The following is a 23,050-nucleotide window of genomic DNA, read 5'->3' as shown; positions in this document are numbered from 1 at the left end:
GAGAAAAAAATTTGAACATATAGAGTAATCCTACAATACTTATATTACATTAATTCACCATAAAACACTATTTTGCTTCTCTACTTGACAATTGAGGCTCCACTACATTATGCATTGAACAAATCAGCTTGGCCCAAAAGATGATTGTCAGACAGTGTTTGGTGTAGAAAACAAAATAAAATATTTTTTATTAAACAAACATTTATTAAAATGTGTACATAAGCAATTAGAATATTCTACACTTTCTAAATGTGAAATGACGACATGTTACAGTTCTTTGTCACAGTCGAGAAAAGAAAAATACAACCTATAGAAGTAGGTAAAGTTGATATCCTAAGTCTTGTGAATAACCAGTGAAAAACACAGATTTTCATGGAGACTAACAAAAGAATAATGATTCAAATATATACAATGTCACTTACATAAGCTGTATATTTATGCACTATAATGCAGTCCTTTCCATGTTTCCACCACTGGTAACGTGGCTAATGTGTGGAAATAGAGTTTAAGTGACACATGTCATTTGATATTTAAGTTTCTGTAGTTTGTCCTATTATCTTAGTTAATACACTCCTTTAAACATGAACTGTTGCTCCACCAAGGCACACCACAAAGCAGCAAAACTAACAGAAAGTCATCCAAGCAGCTGCTTTCCCATCTTGCAATTGACCTTCCTTCTCGCTGGAAGACTCGTTTGTGTTTACAGGTTCGGTCTCTTCTGTCAGACTTATAGGTTCCAGGGATTTTACATTCTTCTCTCGGTTCATGTCAACATTTCCATTCTCAGCTGGTCTCTCTTGTGTTTCTGGTTCACTGTCAGAGTCAATAGAAATGGTCTCTGTGTTTGTGCTGAGTTTTAAGGTACAGTTTAGTGTCTCACACTGCTTGTTTTGGTCAATGCTTGGAGTGCCAGACTTCAGGCCTCCAGATCTGGCCCTGGAGGTGCCCACGATCTTGCTCTCCTCAAAGATCATCTCATGCTTAACTTTCTTGAGAGCCTGCATGTCGAAGCCAAGCAGCACAGACACCTTCTTGGTCTCACAGTGTTTCTCGCATGTCTTTTGCTTGGATACAAAGTGACTAGAAATGTCAGATTTCCACAGCCACAGACTTGCAGACAGCTTTTCCTCTTCCTGAGTAGAAAGGTAGGGTTGACGGTTGAAGTAGGCGGTAAGGAAATCTTTTCTGGCTTCATATGTCTTGTGCTCATAGCTTCTTGGATCCAGAGCAAGACCATCAGATTCAGCCTGATTTCCAATGGCAGCGGTGGATACTCTTGAATCCTTACTTAGCTTTAACCTCTTAGGATTGGTTGTGGCCTGCACTGGTGGCTGCCTCTTGAGGAAGCCAGCCCCAGAAGAGTTGAGTGTCAAAGCCGACTTAAAGCCTTGGCTCGCCTGGTTCCTTCCAACTGCTCTGCACTGCACCAGATGCAGTGTTATTGTGGAGGCCACCATGTTACTTGTGTACACTCCTAAGCAATGAATGCATTTGTATGTCATCTTTTTCTCAACAGGATGCATTGTTTGGAGCACTTGGTGCCTCTCCCTCAAATGCATGGCCAAAGCATCAGAGATGGGGCCTTTGAGGATGGTGAAACACAGCGGACATAGTGTCTTGCGTACTTCACTTTTTGTGGAGGATAAACCACGACTTAGCTGTTCACTTTTGTTCTCAACCATTCTTTGAGTGGTTACCTTGACCTGAGATGGAACACTATTCTGAGCAGGGGCCGACTGATCTTGACCATTAGTAGACTCCTTCATGTTAAATGTAAGAACAATAAGCTGGATATTACACGACTTGTCTTGTTTAACCGTGAGATCGAACGTTAGCGGTGATGCACCTGGGGGTCCCACAAAGTCATCGGGGTGATTCTGAGCCTTGTGTTCCATGATTTTCTCAACACTGTGAAAAGCTGAGTGGCACTGGGGACAAGTGAGTCCGTGAATTAGCATGTGGTTGAGCAGTGTGTCACTGGGCAGGTAGCGGTTGCAAAGCAAACACTTGCTAGTGAAGTTGTGGATTTTCATGATGTACTTGGCCAGTGCCCACACTCTCTTTGCCTTGTGTGCACTTTCGAAATGAGCACTGTAGAGGTTTTCGGGGAAAAGCTCATTGCAAACTGTGCATATCTTCCACTTCTGTGTCTGGGCTGTGCACACACCACCGGCATTAGTTTCAGTCACAGTGTTGTTGCCAGCAACTGTGACCCGCATCTGTTTGGCTGCAATGGGGGACTGATTTTTAACAACAGGGGCCACTGGCTTCAAATATCCTATCACTGGTTGTGCTGTTGATTCAGCTCTAATTGGCTGGCCCCTGTTGATGATCATAGACGGAGCTGGTAGGGTCTGAGACCTGGAGACTACAATGTTAGCATGTCCAATCATAGTGGTTACCTGAGCACCGATGCGCTCATGGTACTCTATAACATGCTGTACTAGGGCCTCGTAATTACGAGTGGAAAATTGGCAGCGTTTACAAAGGATGTTGTTACCATTGACAGAACTTGCACCATTTTTGACAGACGATTCTGAAACTATACCAAGATATGGTGAGACAATATGCTGAAAATGTTCCCTATAGATGTGCCTTCTCACAACATTGTAAAGACTGTCCCGGAACGAGCATTTTTTGCAAAAGTACATTGCTCTCTCGACACCATCTCCCTGTCTGATCCTATCAAGATGGGGTTTGTTCGTCTTCTGCAGTGCTGTTCTCTGTGTGGTCCCAGGGCTCTGCCGTGCTGAACTGGGTATATGGAATATTTTAACATGCGTCTCCAAAGTTCTCTTGCTTGCGGTGAATGAGCAGTATGGACAGTTGAGCAGAATCGTATTGTCAAAGCTTTTCCTGTGTACATTGCGGAAGTGATTCTTGTAGCCTGAGTAGTACTTTGAAGAAAATGGGCACTCTGTGCAGCAAAATGGCTTTGACCTGTATTCCTAGCAAGACATCAGGGGAACAAAATTATTTCATTAACATGAATGCATTGATTTTGTGTGTAAGAATTTAAAAAAACGTTTGGAGAACAGAAATGTGATTTACCTGGGTTTTAGAATATGATGGATCCCATCCGCAGATATCAAGACAGAAACTGCCCTTCACAAACTGCTCATTAGGGCAAAACTCTTTGAAGTCCTGTGTAATTAAATTGTAAAGACAAACACACAATTGTTATTCAAAGTATTGTCAATATGTACAAAGTGTACCCATCGACATCAAACAACACTTATCTTACGCCAGGTTTATACAAATTCTCCTGAGTTGCCTTAGAGACTCCAGTGATAAACCTTTAAAACTTTTCTTATTGGTAATCATGTATAAGCCTAATTGAAGACAATGGTTCTCAATTTACTTTGAGCTTTTCCAACATGAATTATCTTTTAAAACACTCACCTCTGCTGCCTCCTTGCAGAACTCCAGTCCAATGTCGCCAAGTGCTTTCTTCACTTGTTTTCTCGCTCTCCGGATTCGGGTGAGGTTATTTACTGGGAGTTGATACATCTCTCCTGACAAACAATGACACTTCTTGGTTAGGCTCAAATGATGTTTAAAATACGATTCAAAAGAAGCTCATACATAATTCACACATCAACATCTATGGAGAGTGAAACGGGCTCTCAACACGTTTCTCCATTCATCAAATCACTGTCAGCACATTGACTCATTACGATAAACATGGTCATCTCTGATCACAGCTCTGGTTGGTTCAGGGGCCCGGTGCTGTCTCAGTAAACATGCATCACATTATCCTTCTACACTGATGTCAATACTGCATTTCACCAATGATAGTGAACCACAGAGCAGGTCTATGGCCTGTGCTGCTCCATCGCGTCTAGTGATCACCGGAATGAGACTTTTACAGACCATGCTGTGTTTTGCTTTGTGTGCTAGCCTGGCTGGGCTAGCCTAACCTAGCCCCGCTGAACGCACTTGGCCACCTACTTATCACCAAAGCTAGCGATGCTTAGCATTCATTTCTCCATCTTCAGTAGATCAATGGACGGGTTTGACTCACCTCTCTGTACGTATGAAGACTGGCCTCACACGGGTCGCCTCGCTACATAAATGGTTAACAGAGATGTTGAAAGACTGGTCGTGGACGTGCAGACAGATGGGGGTGTTCGCTCTCCTCGGAGCCGGTGCTGATGCTCTCTGCAGCGCCACGGCTAGCTAGCTAACCACGCTAGCTAGTTAGCTGACACATCTGCTTTGCTGCTAGCTAGCTGAAGAGACAGAAGGCGGCGCAGAGCGGTGCTCATGCCACGAGAAACAGCGAGTCCGATAGTGGAGACAGCCGCAGCACCACCCGACACTCGATGCCCTCTGAATACGCCTGGTGCTTGGTCAGGCCAGGCTGCTAGCTAACACTATCTATCACTAGTGAGCCAACTCTCAATCCAAAATGGCGACGACAAAAAGACGGAAGTCGTAGCAGAGAGCCGTGAGCACAGGATGAATGGCCAAAAGTTTGTATTCATTGCTGTTCTGTTACTACGATGCTTTATTTTCAGTTATAAAAAACATACAGTATTGTTCGGGCATTCAGGTTCGTAAAAAGACAACCATTTGCATTGTTTACTCTTGCTCAATCCAAGATAAACATTCTCTGATTTCTTTGTTTCCTGCCAATGAGCACATGACCTCTGCCCCCTTCAGAAATATGTTCAACAACATTATATTTTCAAATACAGAAGATGTCCAAAGAAGCTGACTTGATGACAAATTGTTGTCATTCCAGTGGTTCCATCACTTCCAGTACAACAGTGCGAGGTCCAGTCATCACCAGCCTGGTCATGGTCCTGTAGTCCAGGTCGAGAACACACTGTCCGTTCACCTGGCACACAAACTGCTGCACCTACACACGATTACATCAGGTACATAGGCGATGTTTCTGTAAATGTCAATTTCTATCTGGGTGTCATGTGTGTAACTATAACATGTATCTAACCTTAACTCCAGCAGCTGCTGCTGGACTTCCAGGGTCAACGGCCTGCACATAACAGGGAGCCCAGCCTCTGACGACAAAACCCCAGCCCAGGGGGTCTCCTATCACCTGTGATCATGGTGAGAGAGACGTCACACATTCAGGAGGAACCAAGTGGAATCTGTATAGTTTGGACGTAATCAGATACAACTTCATTTTTTCACACGGATGAAATAATGTCTCCAAAATAATCCTATGAATAGGCCAAAAGCTTCATCTCAGAACTTTTCCATCAAAGTAACTTAGATAGAGGCTTTAAGGTTCAAGGGTCACTTTATTGCCATTCACACCACACACTAAACATGACTTTGCATCCAGCTCACAAATGCAATTGCAAGGGTTAAAGGTGTTTAAAGTAAAAAAGTAGTTGTAATATAAGTCATAGAGTGAGTACATAACTGAGGTACAAACAGACTTAGGATATTGCAGGGAGCTGAATAAAATTACATGTTGAATAAATTGTTAAATACGATGTAAACAGGCACAAGGATTATTGCGCATATTTGATGAAACCGCAGGTACTGATAATAGATAAATACCACAGACATGGTATATTGTTATGTACTGCAAACAGAGGGTATGTAATACTTAATGGTATACCCACTTTTAACCGTTGAGGGAATAATGTCCAGGTTTAAGGGAAATAATGCAATCAAATTTAAAAGAATAACATAATTTTAAGATCATAAGTAGGTCAGCAACTCACCGTCAACACTTTCTTGATGAAGGGTGCACCAGGTGCCGATAATTCTTCACATGTAACGTGTCGTGTAAGCACTGTAAAATCATGAAAAGATTTATTTTGCGCGCTTTCACAAGCAAGTGTTAATATACTCAAAACTAAGACTGTAGTCAGATGAGCATGAACTATGCACTCGCCTGATTTAGGGTTGCATCTCACCACTGAGGCGGAGGATGACTGGGCAAAAGGTGGAAATCCAGCAGAGTGAAGCTGAAGGGAATTCAAGCTGCCCCTGTGCCCACTTGTAGCTAGTTTCAGGTCTGTACTCGATCCCGCTATAATTGAATCAGTAGTGAAGTTATTATGCTGTAATTATTGTCCACAATGAGGGTAGAGTTTTATTTTTTACCAGTGTTGAAAGCACTGCTGCCCTCGTGTTGTGGGTTTTTGCGCACAACAAATGGACTGTCCGAGTGGTTGTCTTCTTGTGTCAACACCGCCACACCTTCAGTGCTGTTGTCTTCTTCGCCTTCATTTAAAAGTTCCGAAAGTCGGCGTCTGCGGCGAAAATTGATGCAGAACTGATAGAGCACGCCACTGTCGAAGAAGTCGTGTTTGTTTGCCACTGGTTGGAGTGAGAGAGAGACAGAGCGAGCACAAAGATGCAGTGAAACATTTAACAAGAGTTAAATGATGTTTCTCAAAGTTTCAATCACCGTTTTTGCTTTAGATTGCTGAACTCCAAGTTAGCTTCCCACTGCTTGCAGCCACTGTTAGCCTGCTCATAATCTGCCATCCTACATCACGGTAAATTATTTCTCTGCTCACCATGCCGAATGATGCCATGCTCCTGCAAAGCACGGCACAACTCCACGCCCCGGCGCCGGCTCTCTGCTTCTCCGTTCTGAAGGAGCCAGTCAATTAACTGACAGCCAGGAAAGGCACGCTGATATGCAACACCATGCTCCTCTCTCAGCTGCAGTAAGGAGTTCTTCTCCCCTATGAGGCTGAATCAAACAGACACAAAAACGCAGGTCAGGTTTCTCATAACATTTAACAAACTTTGAAAATCTTGCAAGGTGGGACATGAGTCATTCACAGAGACAACTTTGCAGATGTGCCCCAAAATGAAAACTGTTATTTTACAGCATAAACTATCCAGAAAAGATGGGCATAAATGTCTACATTTTATGCAAATAAGCTTAATTTTCTCGAATTATGCTTCTTATTGATTGTGTTAGTGTTTTCTTTTATGTCGAGTTATTTATATTAGAGTTCATGGTAAAACTGTAAAATATCGAGCCTCAATTACATTTCTTTGTCCTAAGGGTCATTAGTATCAAAAAATAGCTTACTCCCTAATATCAGTCTGTGTATCAGCCCCCCAAAGTTCATATTGTTCTGGTTCTAGTGTGCATGTGATCATTAGTACGACTGACACAACACTTTGAACAGCGTTCCAGCACAAACATAGCAGATCTCACTGTTCATACAGCCGTTGTCCTCTCATGAAGATCTTCACTTCTAAATTAAAGGGAATTGTGCCATCATCCTTCCGGAAGCGGTAAAGCAGTTTGGCATCCTTGAACACTGACCTCTTATCACAGGCTGAAAAAAGAAAACGCAACGTTCCAAATAGGACCTGAAAGTTGTACAGTGTCTAAAATGTATAGAATCTGATATAGTGATTTGTTTGCCTCCTTCTTACCGTGATGAACAATATCATGGTCCATGAGGTGCTGCATGAGACAGACAGCTGTTGCTCTATCTGGAGCTTCCTTATGGCTCACAAGCCAGTCTATTAGCTCCTGTGCGACGAAACAGTTGGGATACGTACGCAGGTGGTAGCGTCGCTCCTTAATCTGTTTTCCATCGTGAAGTCTCAACCTTGAAATGAAGTTCCAATTCACCATCATCTTTAGTTAGCAACAGCCACACCTGTGAATTTAGATCTCAAATCCTAATATTAGAATTTTACAAATTTTAAATGTTAATATTTCAGTTAATCTGCCCCCTCTGCTCATACCTGAGTTGCTCTCCAGCAATCATGACTTCGGCCTTGTGTTGCCTACCCATGGCTTTTCTCCTAATGCTACTTGTTCGCTCCATGTTTGTTATCTCTGAATGAGAAAGTAAGTGAAAATCTTTTAGTTATGCCCCGTTGTGTTTACAAAATAGCCTCTCAAGCACACAGAGCCCCTTGCCATGTGGGATAGATGTTGTGTATACAAAAAGAGAGACCAACATGTGTTGCCTCTCTGCTGAGATAGCACAGAATGTAGTTAGCCTTGTTGAACACTGTCCCGTAACTTTAGTGTTGGAATTAATCTTTTTCTATTTTCTCTTATCTGAAGCTGTCACTCACTTTTCCTTCTTGGCTTTTGTGATAGTACGTGCCATGACGTCTTAGACCCGTCGCCCTGTTGTCCAGTACTCTCTTGTCTTATCATCTTCAGAGAATCAAATGAATGACTGTTGAAATCCACATGATAGCCCTTTGATAATTGCCTTCATGGTGCTAATTAGCCAGTGACAGCCAGTTAATGGATGCATTGATGTAGGCTGGGCTTTCTGACACTGGTTTTAAAAGGCTTTGCTTGTTTGTTTTAGTGTAACACTGCACAGAAATTACTTCAGAAACATTGGGCAATAATTTCTGAAAATTTCGAAAAACAGATACTGGGATTATCCAGGTTGTTTTACTGGGAGTCAAGGCTTTGTAAAAGACACTGTTGTGCGTCAGCCTGTCAGGGCCAGACAAATCTGAATATGGTCACATTTAAAGTGGAAAATAAAGAGGAATGTCATGTCAGTGACAGTACTCGTTGTGTGTTGTTTATTCTCGGAGTCAGTGTTGTAACCAATGACAGCATAGGTTATGTAAGTGTGCCTCGTGAATACAAAAAAAGGCTTCAGTCCTAAGGTCAACTTCTCAAGCAGCACCTCCGCCCAGGCTGTATGCCAATCTTGGTTCAATAGAACTGTAAGAACTACAACCCAACTACAGCTCTAACCTTAAGGAACACTTTGAGTGATATTCTGTATTTTTGTTATTGTCAATCAATCCTATTAACAGACTAAAAACAGGAAATAAAGTAATCCTACTATCAAGGTTTTTTTCTATGTAGCCAAATATACTGTAGTTCAGCTTTTAAAGACACATGAATGAGACATACCTTTTGTAAAGGGTCCATGTATGTGTCCTCATCACACACACACACTGTAGTTTATTTTCAGTCAGTCCTGCATACACTGTCTTACTGTTGAAAATACTTCCAAACAATTACACCCTTTATTCATGATTGAGTAACATTCTCTGAATCCCACAGTGCCTCGCTGTTTTTAAAAATGGAAGCGTATATCTGTGACAACTTTTTTTTAAGAACAAATAAGCTTTTAGACTCAACGCTACAAGAAGAAAGAGGAAGTATGAACGTATTTGGAGATTTGGTATACATAGTAGGACATAGTAGATTTTCCATCTACTTATTATACATATTTATAGAGAGAAAAATATAAATAAACAGTATTTCCATCCTTGCTGGGTTATCCTTGAAATACCAGGTACATATATTTGTAATACTGTATGTGTGTTGTGGGGTGGCTGTGGCTCAGGGGGTAGAGTGGGTTGTCTTCTAAGCGTGGGGTGGTTCTATCCCAGTCTTCCCCATTCTGCATGCTGAACACTGACATAGAAAAAGGGCTGCCCTTAAGAAGAGATACATTAGAAATGAATGCAAGTACAGTGACAAACTAAAAGTGCTTTGTTCCATACCAACACTGGTTGTATGGACATAGGTGTGTGATTATAGGCTAATGTATGGAAATAAAGCTTTGTGTAGGAGGTGTGACAGTTTTTGCACACAAGGGTTGTGGTGAAATATGATCTTCTGTCTGCTGGTGATGTGCACTTAGGCTGTTAGCATCCTATCATTAACATAAGTTACACCACATACTGTGACCTTGCCCTGCTGGCAAACATCCTAGTGTATGTCCCTGAGCCATCCTCACTCAGTCACACTGTCTCCTCTTTTCCGCTCTTCCCAGCAGTGAGAGCTGCACAAAACAATTCCTTGCAATTCTCAGGCAGCAATGTCTATTGGTTTTGGCTGGAGTCCTCTCTCTTGTCAGTGAGGCTTTCACTATGTTTGGAGTAAGCACTGCCCGAGAGGGTCATCTCAGGGCAGGAAGGCTGCTTAACCCTTTGAGATCCGGTGCAATTGTGTCACCTCTACACACCACTGGTGGTGACAACCCTGAACCACACAGGAGGCCCCAATATCAAGGGAGGGGGTGGGGGGCCTGAAACATGTGAGAAATGTTAATGTTGTCAGATCTGTGCTGCTGAGCTGCTTTGATCAAACCTTCAGCCGCTTCTGTGGCTCTCGGGGCTCAGGGTCGACTACTGTAGCCACAACAAGTGTCTAAAGTCTCTCCCACACAGGTTTCACACAGTATACTGTCTTACAGACCTACAGAGTTCATCACATTAGAACTGTGGAAAGAGGGATGACAGAGCGCTACAAGAAATATACATTCAAAATAATAATGATAAATTAAAAAGAAGGAAAATGGAACATGGAAGGAGCAAGAGGGCCCTGTGAGGTGATGATGGTGACCCTCTGGTGACCTCTGGTGACCTCTGGTGACCTCTGGTGAAGGCTCAATTTGTTCATTTATCAAAGATAAGCTTGGCTAAAGAAATACAATTTCTCCCTCTTGCATTTCTTCTGCTATGGTGTAGGCTTCAGAGACGGCTGTAGTGTGGACTGGTGACCAAAAGGTGTCAGTATTTGCCTTTGAACGGAGGAAGGAACACACTAAAATAGAGTATCTGTGAAATTATTTGTCTTGCAGCCTGGTTTTTGTTGTTTACGTGAAATTTCGCAGTCGTGGCAGCCTGTTTATCAACACAGATTTAAGAATACATCTAAAACAAATGACGGTTTAAACAACAATTACAGTGGAAGTCTAGTTAATGATAATATTACAAATAATAATGATGATGATAATAATAATAATAATAATAATGACATATAGAATTGGGGCAAACAAATAAATCCCATACATTTATAGTGAATTAACCTGAAATAACTTGATAACCAATTCACGTATTTGACTGGACCTGTGAAAATTGAAAAAACACTTCTGGATAAATACACTAGCATGTAAAAGACGGATGAGCTGTGATATAAGAGAAAACACTTCAGCGAAGAGAATGTGAGCCTCTGTGCATTTATAGGTTTTGGTCAAATGATCCTCGCGAGCAGCTCGTGGAGACCGACTTGCAGCAGCTTTTATGCAAATCATCATCTTTGCTGTGTTTTCATTGGAGAGCTGCGTGGAGGTGTAGTCTGGAAGGCGTGACATCATGCAAATGCAGCTTTATGAAATAAGTGCGCTCCTCCTGAGCAGCCAGAGCATCAGTGGACTTTTTACTTTGTGGCTCCTGACGCGAAGCGGGCTGCGCGCTGCAGAGTCTCCCCTCGGCACAGTTTGACAGGCTGTGGAGCCCTTTTACGCTCGCATGTCGTTTTATTCCTTCTGAGCTGAAATCGAAGTTCGGAATTACTGCATATTTTTTTTCCAAAGTGAGTGCACCCTCGCTGACTGCATGAAAAAGCAGTGGACTTCTGGAGCTCTGTGAAGAGACCGTTCTGCCGTTTAAAAATATGACCGCCGAGGCGCATTCACATTTGGGACTGCAGAAACCTCCCATGGATTTCGTCAGCGATTTCGACCTCATGAAGTTCGGTGTCAAGAAAGAGGCGATGCAGGGGGTGGACCGCTCCTTCATCGGGCCGTGCAACCAGCTCCAGCGACCGGACTCTGTCTCCTCTACCCCGGGCAGCACCCCTTGCAACTCGGTGCCCTCATCACCAAACCTCAATCCAAACGAGCAGAGAAATAACCCCGGGGCTGAGCAGTTCTGGATACCCAACAACGGGGGGTACCCCCAGCAAATGTACCCACAAGCGTTTGGGCTTACACCCGAGGACGCAGTGGAGGCCCTCATCGGCGCAACGGCGCAGCAGGGACACCCGGCAGCGCCCCACGGCCACCATCAGCCACCTTTCCAAGCCGAATACGATGGGTACGGCCACCTGAACGAGTCTGTCCAGCACTATCCGGGACTGTCAGGTCACCCCGACATGCAAGGTATACCCAGCAGCCTCTGCCAAGACCCCTATCTCAAAGACGAGCTGGAGGGCGACGAACCCGATTCGGCCGACGAACAGGAGATCTACGGGGCGCACCATCACCTCCAGCAGCCGCACAGCCGCCACGACAGGCGATCCAACGCCGACTCCCACTTCTCAGACGACCAGCTGGTGTCCATGTCCGTCAGGGAGCTGAACCGGCTCCTCAGAGGCCTCGGCAAGGACGAGGTGATGCGTCTGAAGCAGAAGCGCCGGACCCTGAAAAACAGAGGTTACGCACAGTCCTGCCGCTACAAGCGCGTCCAGCAGAAACACGTCCTGGAGCATGAAAAGACCAGCCTGGTGTCACAGGTCGAGCAGCTCAAACACGAACTCAACAGACTGATCCGGGAGAGGGACGCATACAAAATGAAATGTGAGAAACTGTCCGGTGCCAACTGCTACCACGAAACAGGGTCCACCAGTGACAACCCTTCCTCACCCGAGTATTTAATGTGAGTTGGTTCCTTTCCTGCAGAACTGAGAGTTTTCCACAGGGAGGCATTGAGGGTGACAGCTGCCCTGCTCCTTGACAAACAGCCCCGTGGATACATCGAGTTTTAATTCATATTGGACAAAAAGGCTGTCACTGAAATAATTGTAGCCTCATAGATACAACCAGGCAACAAGGTCTGAATAGTACATTAGTATGAAGCATGCATGCAGGACATGTATGATATGTTTTTATTTTACACAGACATGTCTGCAGTTTGTCTGAAAGGAGATACTTGAAATCAGAGAATATTCCCTTTTATGAATATATGAAGTTAATCATTAAGCTTCGGTTACAGCTCAAATTTTGTTTTGGTGATTTTTCTTTTTGTTGCTTTGCTTGGTTTTTGACGCTCCAATTATATTTTGTGTTCAGCTTCCTCTAAAATAGAAAACATCTCAAAAAAACGACTGATGCTAGAAATGACGTTCATATCATTTTTATGAAACTGATTCTGCTGGACAGAGACTGTGTTCCTTGTGGACTTTTCTTTTAAATATGATATACAATTATGTAAATTGTTTTTCATTCACTGTTTTTTCATTTACTATGGATCAATAAACCTATTGTGACTTTTTAAAACTGTGTCTCATCTGCTGACAAATTACTATACCACAAAATAATGTTCTTTACAGTAAAACATCGGACTCACATGCACCATTTTATTTTCAGTTTCCACCATGGCAGTGTAACTTGTTATACTTATGAGACCTACTCCAACATTTGTAATATTTATTTCCAAAATTGTAAAGAAGAAGAGTTTTGAAATTACAAAATCTATAAATGCAGCTCCGTCCATTATTATATTAGTGCACACCATGTAGAAACGAGGCATTGAAAGAGAGCGCATATTGAACATAAATCAGGAAGTAAACTGACTTATTTGTGCACACTCCGGACTACACCCACCAAAAACTGCTTGTGCTATACATCTATTCTAAAATCATATTATGAAATATGACAATAAATCCACAGTGTTAGTGTCAAAAAGTCACGTTCCGTCATTATTTTTACTCGACAGCTAAAAATCACAAGAACACCAACAATCACAGCGCTGTGTATTTGTCAGTTTGGTGGTGAAAGAAAGGACGATCGGCTTTCTCCCCTTCTCTGACCTTTGCCCTTCATGGAGTGCTGCTTCCTGTGGGACCCCGGCATGTGAAAGCACATGGGGCTGACTGGCAGGGGCTGTGGGGCACAGATAAAACGGAGTGGAAATCAGGCTTCCTCTCTGCTCTCTTCCTCAGACAAACAGATCACCTCGGCATTCATTAACAGAGGAAGAGAGCAACAACAACCACAGCTCGCCACTCGCCGCTCCTTCTGCCAGATCCACACGACTCCTTTCACTTGATATGTTTGTCTCATATCCTCAAGCAAGTTTCCTGAACATAGATCATTCTCAGTTCAGGACTACAATAATATTTGGATGACCGTAATAGTTCCAAGTCCACTGTGATAGTGTGATAAGTGGCCATGTTGTAAAATGAGTTTATAACCTCTGTGACAAGTTCCTCGCTGTCGTAGGAGACATTTTCACTTTCCCCTCTCTGTAAGACTTCAGCTAGGCAGGTGGCTCTGTAAAAGGAACCACGCTTATGCCTGGAAACCAGGTTCTCTTTCAAGTGTGACCCATGACCGTTTTGACCTCACCCCTGTGTTGAGAGAAAGCAGCTCTAAAATGTCATCACAGGTGCAAAAGCATTTTCCTTCTGAAAACAGGCCCAATCCCTGAAGGTCAGCCGGCTGCGCTGGGAGTGTACAGCGGATCTGACTGCGTTCGTGAGCATCTACGATGTAGCAGAAAATAACCAGATGGTTATAGCAATGAATAATTATTTTAATGTTACTTGGAAGTAGTCATCAATCAGTGGCTGTGGTGTAACACTACATTTAAAGGCACAGCTTCAATCTAATTTGAAGTTTCCTCTATTTAAAAAATGTTCTCAGAAATAAACTATCAGTAAACCTACTGAAATAACTGTGGTCTTAAAACTGCAATTCACCCGTGAAGGAGTTGATATAGAAGAAATTTGTTAATATCATTTTACATGTCACGATTTGTGAATGGCATAATTAATTTAAACATTAACATACTGCATTCTCCAGAATTATATATAATTTTACACTGAACTGCATTCAGTTTACATTTGCAGATCCTAGGCTGAGTTCAAGGTATGCATCTATATGTGTACTTGCATTTATATTTTACATTGTATATTTAGTAGCATGTGTTTATTTGTTCAGTTTCATACGTTTGCGCACTAGCAGGATTCATATAAGGATTTCCAAGCAACAGCAGAATAATACAGTAGGAGTATTGGCGAGGAGAGCGGTTTGTGGTGTGACAGTGTGCAGGGTGCCATTGTAGAAACGATTAGCCAGCTCTTTTCCCTCGCATGTGATAGGCTGGTGGGCCTGATGTGGGAGCCTCGCACCCCCCCACCCCCCCCCCCCCCCCTCCTCCCCTTCCTCCCAACCTCCTCCTCCTCCTCTCCCCCGCTACCAACACCCCAAGCCCACAGCGCCTGAGGCTGACTACTGAGTCAGCAGGAGGGAAAGGTGTCTGCACGGCTGTGGCATCAGAACAAGAGAGACAGCAAAATCGCTGGAGAAGGATAAAGAGCGATGAAAATGGTTTAGAAAAGACATGCTTGCATTTTTTTTTAGCAGATGGAGAAAGGGGAATGATTGCAGAAAAAAAGGTCAGAATGAGATGATTAAGCAGTTAAAGAGGAAGCATCACTATCGCCGACATTATTTTAAAATCTCTCCTGCAGATACCTTTTTAATTAATGGCAACTTATAACAGAAAATAAATGTTCAACCTAGATTTAATTATAACAAAGGTTTACACAGTAAATAAGCGACTAACCCTTTCTGGTTGTCGGCTAAACACTCCAACCTGGCTTTATGAATCAGTGGAACACAGTGCCAATCTCTTGACTGAGTCCTGGCTCTTACCAGGGCCTGGCTGCATCTCAGACAGCGGACACAGACAGAGGAATGCTGCAGATACTGACCATTGTGTGGGGACAGGCAGAGGAATGTAGGCTGCCAGTCTACGCACACTGACACCAATGAACACAAGCAGAGGCCTCGAGCCGCGGGCCCCAGTCAAACACTCACCACTTCCATCTGTGATATCATACCCATCTGCCCTGCACTGTATTGGTTTGGTCCAGCTGGGCTGACTAAACACTGAGTACCTTGTTGAAATGCTTCAGAGGGACTGTCAGAAAAACTGTTTGAGATTAGATAGAGGAAAGGCCTGCCAAATGAGAACCAGTTGATCAGCTAAGCAAATATTCTTTTGTTTCAAACAAACCCTGCTGATCAATCGGTGAATCCCACATTCACAGTAATGATTGTCACTCATCTTCTGTAGCCAGATGTCAACTGACCAGACATTTGACCTTCAGTACCGAGCTGTTTCCAGCCCCAACCAGTTCTTTCAGTGTTGTGTTGCAACAGCTAAGTGTCTCATATGTGGTTGTCTATAAGAGTGGCTTCACGTGAAGAGAAGAGCAGAGATTGGGATGGTGGACAGGATGGACGAGGGGCTTCCTCTTTCACTTCCTATATGAGGGTCCAGTCAAGTGACTCTTTGTGAGAGCGTTAGGTTGTATGTCGCAGGAAAACGCAGCTTCGACGGCTGTGGTTTCCGCTCAGGATGTCCAGTCGTTTCTGCACGCAGTTGTGACACTGTGAATCACGCAGTGAACACACACGCACACAGACGTCTCCATGGCATTGCACACATACACACACGCAGACATGTGTATGCAAATACAGATAATCATGCGTATGTGCACTTTCTAGCTGTTTTCACTCACAGGCACTTACGATATTTTTTACAAATCACGTGATTGTGACTTTTTTGGTCATTGATATATTTATTTTTCTTGCCGTAGCTCTTGCAGGGAGGCCTGTTGCCACGTTCCATGATAATTATGATTGTACCAGTGGTAATGACTGAAGTTATCACATGATGGCCTGTACATCATTTAACAGAGTGGATTAATGTGTAGCCTCAGAACGACAATAAAGCTTGTTCTGCTATCTTATTGGCTATAATAACGGATCTGGCTTCCTGGGGACGTTGTGTTCAGCATGAACTCTCAGGGATCTGATAGGCAGGCACTCTGATAAAGCGCTTGTCACGTTTCAGTGGACACTACTGAGAGAAGTGTGACAAAGTCCTGTTACATTACAGACCCTGGACTTTGGTTGCAGAGCAAAGGGTGAAACAGCGTTTGTAATAATTATACAGGTTCTTCCCAGCGTGACAGAAATATAAAACGGCCTGAGCCTGTTGACAGAGGTGAAAAGAAGGGTTTTACAGGCATACACGACAAGGTAAATGAGCTGTTCAGCTGATGTAAAAGTGACCAATCATGTCATGTGTTTCAGCAACCAAACAAGCAAACAGTTTGATTTTCCTTCCTAGAATAGATACTGCAGTTTTACAGCACAAGGGACAGGTCAAAGAGTGGACGAAGGATTATTGGATAAGGAAAGAGAAGAGAAGAGATCTCGTTCCCTTTCATTCCCTGCTAGGATTTCCTGTCCTGTTTTATGGGGGTCATGCAGCTGGCAGGCGCCCTTCTGTTTCTGTCCATAATGATGACAGGCGTCTATTAGTGCACAGTAGAAACACGAGACACAGAGGTTAGCTCAGGCTCTTCCCCTCTTGACAGCCTTTTCCCTTTCCCCAGCCCCCAGACCCCAGTACACAACCAACCTATCTATAGGGCAGATGATTGTTGGTCTCAGTTGCTGTTGACAAAGCTTCGCTGATTAAGGGTCAATTCGTGCTCCGACAACAGCACGTGCACCCTGGTGAGTTTAACACAACCTGGAAAGCAGGTCCACCCTTCAGGGGCCAAACGATGTGTCTCCTGTATATACTCACAACCAGAAAAAGTTGGCAGGATTTTGGTTTTATGGGACAAACGATGCAAATGAGAAAATAAACAACTATTGCTGCTGTTGATTAACAAAAGAGTGAAAGCATTATCTTAATGCTAGTTTTGAAATTTTAAGATTTTATGAAGAATTTAGAATTCATATTTTTTATTGCCCCAAAACTAAACTAAATTTCGATTAAAAATAATAAGAATACATTTTCTTTACATTGTTAGTAAATATATAGATTACTCCAAAGAGTAAGAAAAGTAGAACGAGCCAGTTGACCGTTTTTGAAATCGAAACTCCTGTTGTCACTGAGCGTGTACTGTTCAACACCCTTCTTCATAGGTTTCTGTGGGTGTCACTGACATGAGAATATGGCAGCAGTGTCATATGCTCTGGTGAAGTCTAACAGGCCTCCTTGGAATTGGGTGTGTCACTCTCCCACTAATGTGTCATGTGAACATCTCCCGTATGTCATAACGCTTCCCTCATGTTTCTCAGAAGCACTGCGCTAAATCTAAAGCCATCTTTTTTTTCTTTTTTCGGACGAGTTTAGTGGAGCCGTAATCGTCTGTGCCATCGACGCAGTTTGAGGACTTGGCAGAGCAGTGTTCTCACGCCCTTTCTTTGATTCTCTGGCCATCTTTGTCTTCATGCTCCATGTTAAACCTCCACTAAAACAACTGAGACACAACCAACTGTGTGCTGCGGTCGGATTGTCAGGGAGAGAAGCTAGTCATTGGGCGACACGGTGCTTATAAGGGCTCTATTTAAGGGGATGAACGCTTTTATACTAGAGTGAACCCATGTACTTGTTTGCTCTTTTTGTGGTCAAGATACAGGAAGTACTTTGTTCTGGGATCTAACGGCAGAAAAAAGAGAAACCTAACTTCTCAAAAATATCAAATGAGAGGTTACAAGAAAACAACAAAGTTTACTGAGGGTGTGATAAGAGTTCCCACTGAATTTAAACCACGGTTCATTTTAAGACAAACGTTGTTGCAGACTACCCACAGTCACATTAGACTGCTTCTTAAGACTGATCAGTGCAAACAGAAATGTAATTATCATGCCTACTGGAAAATAATGAACTCATTTATTTGACTATATAAAAAAATTTTGGGGAAAAAATCACAAACATAACATTTAAGTTTTACAAAACTTAAATGTTGACGTGGACTCATACTTTTTACTTTGGTCCATATCCCATCTGCTAACATGGATGAGGTGCGGTTTGTGACCTATACTGCAGCCAGCCACCCAGTGGCAATTGAGATACTTTGACTTACTCGAGTGGTGCAGTTTTCTCTACCATTTTGACAGTTTATCGTTTAAACCAATGCTGTTGATGAGAGTGAAGAAAATATATAAATGTTGTTGGCCATGAATCCAAAACATCAACCTCCAAGTGCTAAAATCCGCTCTTAAGTTATGGGAACTGCAGTCTGGTGAGGATGCATCTCTTTCACATTATAAATATTCATGTGATACAGTGTTATTATAACAAGACTGACCATGTCTAAAGCTGAGCTCTTTTCCATGATCACTATTTGAGGTCAGCATTACTAGCATCTCCTGAGTAGCACTAAGCACAAAGTACAGCTGAGACTGTAAGTTTTGCAGGTATTCGATAATGAAATGATAAGACAGATGAGAATTTTGACATGAATAATGACATAACGTTCAACCTCATGGTGTTACTAGAGGTGAAGTAAGGAGATCACCAAGGTCCCCAAAGTTCATCTTCTGGGGACCATGAATGTCAAAACCAAATGTTGTGCCAATCCCTCAGGTAGATGTTGAAGCATTTCAATGGATACATGAAATTATTGACCTGATGGTGCTTGCTGTAGTTTGTCATAAGGCAACGGATCACAAAAGAACATTCAGATGGGTTATACAGTTGTGAGATAAAGCAGCAGTGCAGTGACGGAGAAGAGAAAGTGAAGTGTGTAAAGGAAAACACCGCCCACTCATGGCCAAGCTGTGGCTTGCTGAAGTAACATCTTCAAGCTGTCCAACAACACAAGTTGGTGGTCTCAACCAACTCTGACCTCCGCCTGCACATCAGGTGTTGAAATACATTCAACTGTCCACTTTCTGTGAGAACCTCCTATTCTGCTGCCTCCCGTACGTTTACACTGTCTACTAGAGAACACATGAAATCAGACAAATTTGTTAAAATGATACCTTGACAAACCATCACACTAACGGCAATAAAAGCCAAGAAGAAGAAGAAATCCTAGATGTGTCTCAAGTTGTCTGCACTGGTGAAAAACATTTGGAGTGAGTATGTCAGCTGCAAGTCTCCTTTGTACAGGCCAGGTCAAAAGGTCACTATAAGTCTGTGAGTGACAGCAGTAATGGTGAGTGGGGCTATATTTATATCCCGAAGGAGAGGAACAGCCTTGACTCATGTGCAGACCACACGCATCCTTTTTCCACAGATTCAAAATTGTGATTTTTTGTTGAGTTGACCTTAATAAAATTGCCAGCATCAATATGACCTGATGACAATAATTATTTTGGGACCCATTGAGTAATCTTCGCCCTGCTGATAGTGTCAAACAGCAACTTTTGGAATAAAGGGCAGTACCAAAGGTTTGAAAAGAAGAAACAGAAAAAAAGCCTGGACAACGTTCTCATGTCCCCCGATGAGTTACAAAGTAGGTTACGAATTATTGGCAAGTGTAAAGTACCACTGCCTGGTTAGAATAGATTTCATTGATCCATGTGATAAAGTGAACCCTGTCTTTAAAGATTATTTCTCAATGTCCAGCTGAGAGGTTGAGCTGCTTTGTTGTGTGGAAAGATGTGGAGGCTAACTGTGTTGATTTGTTGTTGGCAGCTCAGGTGTTGTTTGGTGAAGGCTGCTCTGGTTGATTGGGAGAAGGAGTGGAAAGCAGGAGAGTTGGGCTTTCCCACACAACCAGAGGACTTTGAAATAGGAGCAGCTTCTCTAAAGCTTTATCAAACCCTGATCAACTGATAAATCTGTCAGAAGCTGCAGCCCCTCCATAGGAACCTGTTATTCATAGTATGTCCCGGTAAAACAAATCTTTGAAGAACTAATCCTTTAATCCTGATTCAGTGTTTCATCAGCAGAAGAAACACTTGTGTTTGCAGCTAAGACTTACACTTGTTATCTCGAGCTTCCCAAGTCAGTGTCACATAAATGTTGGAGATTAATGAGGGAAGTGTGGCACATGGGCTGTTTGTTATCCCTTCACTCTGTGTTTTCAGACAGCCTTACCCCTAGGGCTACTTTGACATGCACATGCATACCTATCTGTGATGCTATCTCTTAACAGAATAACTGTGTCAGCAGCAGGGGCATGAGAAATAGAGGCGAGCTCGGTCCTCAGTCCCGCAGATACGGGCGGTGCGCCCAGCTGTAAACAGTTTCTGTCTGTGCGTGTGTGTGTGTGTATATGTGTTTGTTTGATGAGACCTCATTTCATCTGTTTTCATCACCTTTGTAAAGGTGGCATGACGAGTCTTCCCACAGGAGTGGCGGGAGCATTGCTGTCCCACACCTTCCACGTCTCCTCACCTTACTCGATGATATGGGCCTTATCACTGAATCTGCCCGGCCGGCTAGTGAGTCCCTGACACTAAAGTGGGAGCTCTCCAAAACGGACGACATGCAGATCTCCTCCTCTGTGAAGAGGCCCCGTTTATAGCTAAACGATTATTTCAGATAAACTTAAGCATAATTAAATCATCTCTTTGACTGTTTCAATGAACTCTCTCTGACTGCAAAATATGTAAATATCCTCTTGTACTCCACTCTGGATTAAATCATCATTCCATTTAGCCGCAAGCTGTGGGAGGGAGGAAAGGAGTGATGCATTCAGATCCACAAGTCGGGGAAACTGTGAAACTATTTTAAGTAAAACACGAGTCCTCCGCCAATATTTAGTGCCAATATGAGGTCAGAATGTAAAACATTTCATTCACTTTTACTTGAAGAAGACTCAGAAATGTTTCACAGAAACACTGACAGCATCAAAGAGGTGACGCCTTCACTCCATAGTGAGCCACATTACAAAGAGAGGTTGACCTTGCCTTTGGCCTCTTGGCTGTCTGACAAAGCAATCCCCATGCTCTAGTGCAGTACACGGCTGTCCTCTAAATGAAAGTAGCTGAGAGGCGAAGGGCAAAGAGGCCTATGGAATATCAATGTGCGATGCTCTCAATTAAGATTAAAGCTTAGAATGGAATCCTATGGAGCCGCTTCCCTAAGAAATGCTTGACATTTTACCCTTGCTGACTCTGGATAAAAAAAGTGTCCTGCGCCACCAGTACCACCACCACCACCACCGCTAACTAGCTGCCCCTCCTCAGCAAGCCCTCCTTTCCCTGAATTCATTCTGTAGATATTGACTTAGGCTACAGTCACACTTCTAAGAAATAAGTGAAATGGATCATCTTACTGCCGGTGGATGATAAGAATACAGAAATGTGAAAAAGCGTCTGGATCAGCAAAATGACAAACTAGGGGGGGAAATATGAGGCAGTTATGATAAACCCTCAGAGACAAATTCCCTATGCCAGACAGAGGAATGAGAAGCTAGAGAGGGAAGAGAAGAGAGGGAAGAGAAGAGAGAAAATATACATCTGCAACATCCCCATTTAAATGTATGTTTAAGAGAGAGCCTCATTAATTTACAATGCGTGCGTCCTCTACCAAAAACACAGACACAGGGCTTTTAAACACCTGCATTAGATTTCTCTTCTCTCTCTTTACTAACCCTTCTTTGTTTTTAAGAAAATCTACCAATATGATCTGATCTCATATGGATTTATTATAGAGGAGAATCCCTCATTTTAAGAATCTATTTTACATTCTGTACGCTCAGCATATACATCACAGCTTTTATTAACATATTTTTTAAGCAATATACAACCCCTCCTTATAAAACAGTCTATTGCAGATCTACGATGTCTGTGCTTTATTCCCTTTAATTAAAACAATGTTTGAGATTTATTTAGCATTTTCTTAAGATTAGACAGATGTTGTCTCTGAGCCCACTGCTTCGGTTTGAATATAAAACACGAGTCTTTGTTTACCCTGAATGTGCTGCACATTCTCTGGTGATGTACACAACATGATGTCAGTGGTTTGCATCTGATCTCGTAGATTAATACTGATTATGAGGATGTGTGTGTCTGCCACCGTAGCATCTAAGCAGCTGCAAGCGTTTCTATTTGTGTTGCTGGTAAATATAATATAGGACTGTTACATTTAAGATGATGAATTAGAGAGGAATACGTATCTGCTCACTTTGTAGAACGTAACATGTAACTCCAGGTGGAGCGAAGCTAAAATGTGTAAGGCCGATGTTATAGTTTAGAGCAGGGGCTGATTATGAATACGATGTAGAAAATAAGATCAAAATGGAGCCTATCGTGTAAACTCCACCCTTGATAAACAGAATTCCACATCACGCTCCAACTCTGCAGTTAACTGAATCAATGCAATTCCACTTGTGCTGATCTTGCAGACTGAGGCCCTTCCCCCATCCTCCCTCTCTCTCTCTCTTTCTCTCTCTTTCTCTTTCTAGCACACACACACACACACACACACACACACACACACAGGCCCGTCTCCCTCCCTGTGCAGGTCCACCCATCGTAACACATTAGCAGTAGAAGCCATCACACAATCAAGACAAGGCAGTGTATGAGATGTCAGGCCAATTTGTTTCCTTCTTGGAGCTACATCACATTAGCACGGTGGCTATACCCTTGAGCTAAATCCAAGT

General features: G+C 42.9%; 3 protein-coding genes and 1 long non-coding RNA gene across 5 annotated transcripts; 2 read left to right on the top strand and 2 right to left on the bottom strand.

Moving 5' to 3' along the window:
• Nucleotides 1–157: 157 nt before the first annotated feature.
• adnpa (activity-dependent neuroprotector homeobox a) lies at nt 158–4,424 on the bottom strand. The gene is made up of 4 exons (XM_053434927.1): nt 4,025–4,424; nt 3,403–3,515; nt 3,052–3,144; nt 158–2,948 (listed from the first exon to the last, which is right to left on the bottom strand). Exons 2-4 carry the CDS (start codon nt 3,508–3,510, stop codon nt 624–626), a joined length of 2,526 nt encoding a protein of 841 aa, XP_053290902.1. The 5' UTR covers nt 3,511–3,515; nt 4,025–4,424; the 3' UTR covers nt 158–623.
• LOC128451180 (uncharacterized) lies at nt 3,796–22,754 on the top strand. The gene is made up of 4 exons (XR_008340082.1): nt 3,796–4,475; nt 4,748–4,883; nt 4,969–5,073; nt 20,767–22,754. It is a non-coding gene; the product is annotated as an uncharacterized LOC128451180 (long non-coding RNA).
• Nucleotides 4,491–8,249, bottom strand: si:dkeyp-97e7.9 (DEP domain-containing mTOR-interacting protein). Of its 2 annotated transcripts, XM_053434938.1 has the most exons (10): nt 8,041–8,249; nt 7,702–7,795; nt 7,384–7,562; nt 7,160–7,283; nt 6,504–6,682; nt 6,085–6,300; nt 5,873–6,010; nt 5,700–5,770; nt 4,958–5,062; nt 4,491–4,864 (listed from the first exon to the last, which is right to left on the bottom strand). In XM_053434938.1, exons 1-10 carry the CDS (start codon nt 8,123–8,125, stop codon nt 4,739–4,741), a joined length of 1,317 nt encoding a protein of 438 aa, XP_053290913.1. In that variant the 5' UTR covers nt 8,126–8,249; the 3' UTR covers nt 4,491–4,738. The 2 variants fall into 2 exon arrangements, with proteins under 2 accessions (XP_053290913.1, XP_053290919.1); XM_053434944.1 differs by lacking the exon at nt 4,491–4,864 and having other exon boundaries at nt 4,988–5,114; nt 8,041–8,248.
• Nucleotides 11,070–12,950, top strand: mafbb (v-maf avian musculoaponeurotic fibrosarcoma oncogene homolog Bb). The gene has a single exon (XM_053434956.1). The coding sequence runs from the start codon at nt 11,348–11,350 to the stop codon at nt 12,332–12,334; it is 987 nt and encodes a 328-aa protein (XP_053290931.1). The 5' UTR covers nt 11,070–11,347; the 3' UTR covers nt 12,335–12,950.
• Nucleotides 22,755–23,050: the final 296 nt, after the last annotated feature.

This window comes from Pleuronectes platessa, chromosome 2 (genome assembly GCF_947347685.1).
Source record: "Pleuronectes platessa chromosome 2, fPlePla1.1, whole genome shotgun sequence".
NCBI classification, from domain to species: domain Eukaryota; kingdom Metazoa; phylum Chordata; class Actinopteri; order Pleuronectiformes; family Pleuronectidae; genus Pleuronectes; species Pleuronectes platessa.
Note: the sequence above shows the minus strand (reverse complement) of the source record. Positions and strands in the feature narration are given on the sequence as shown.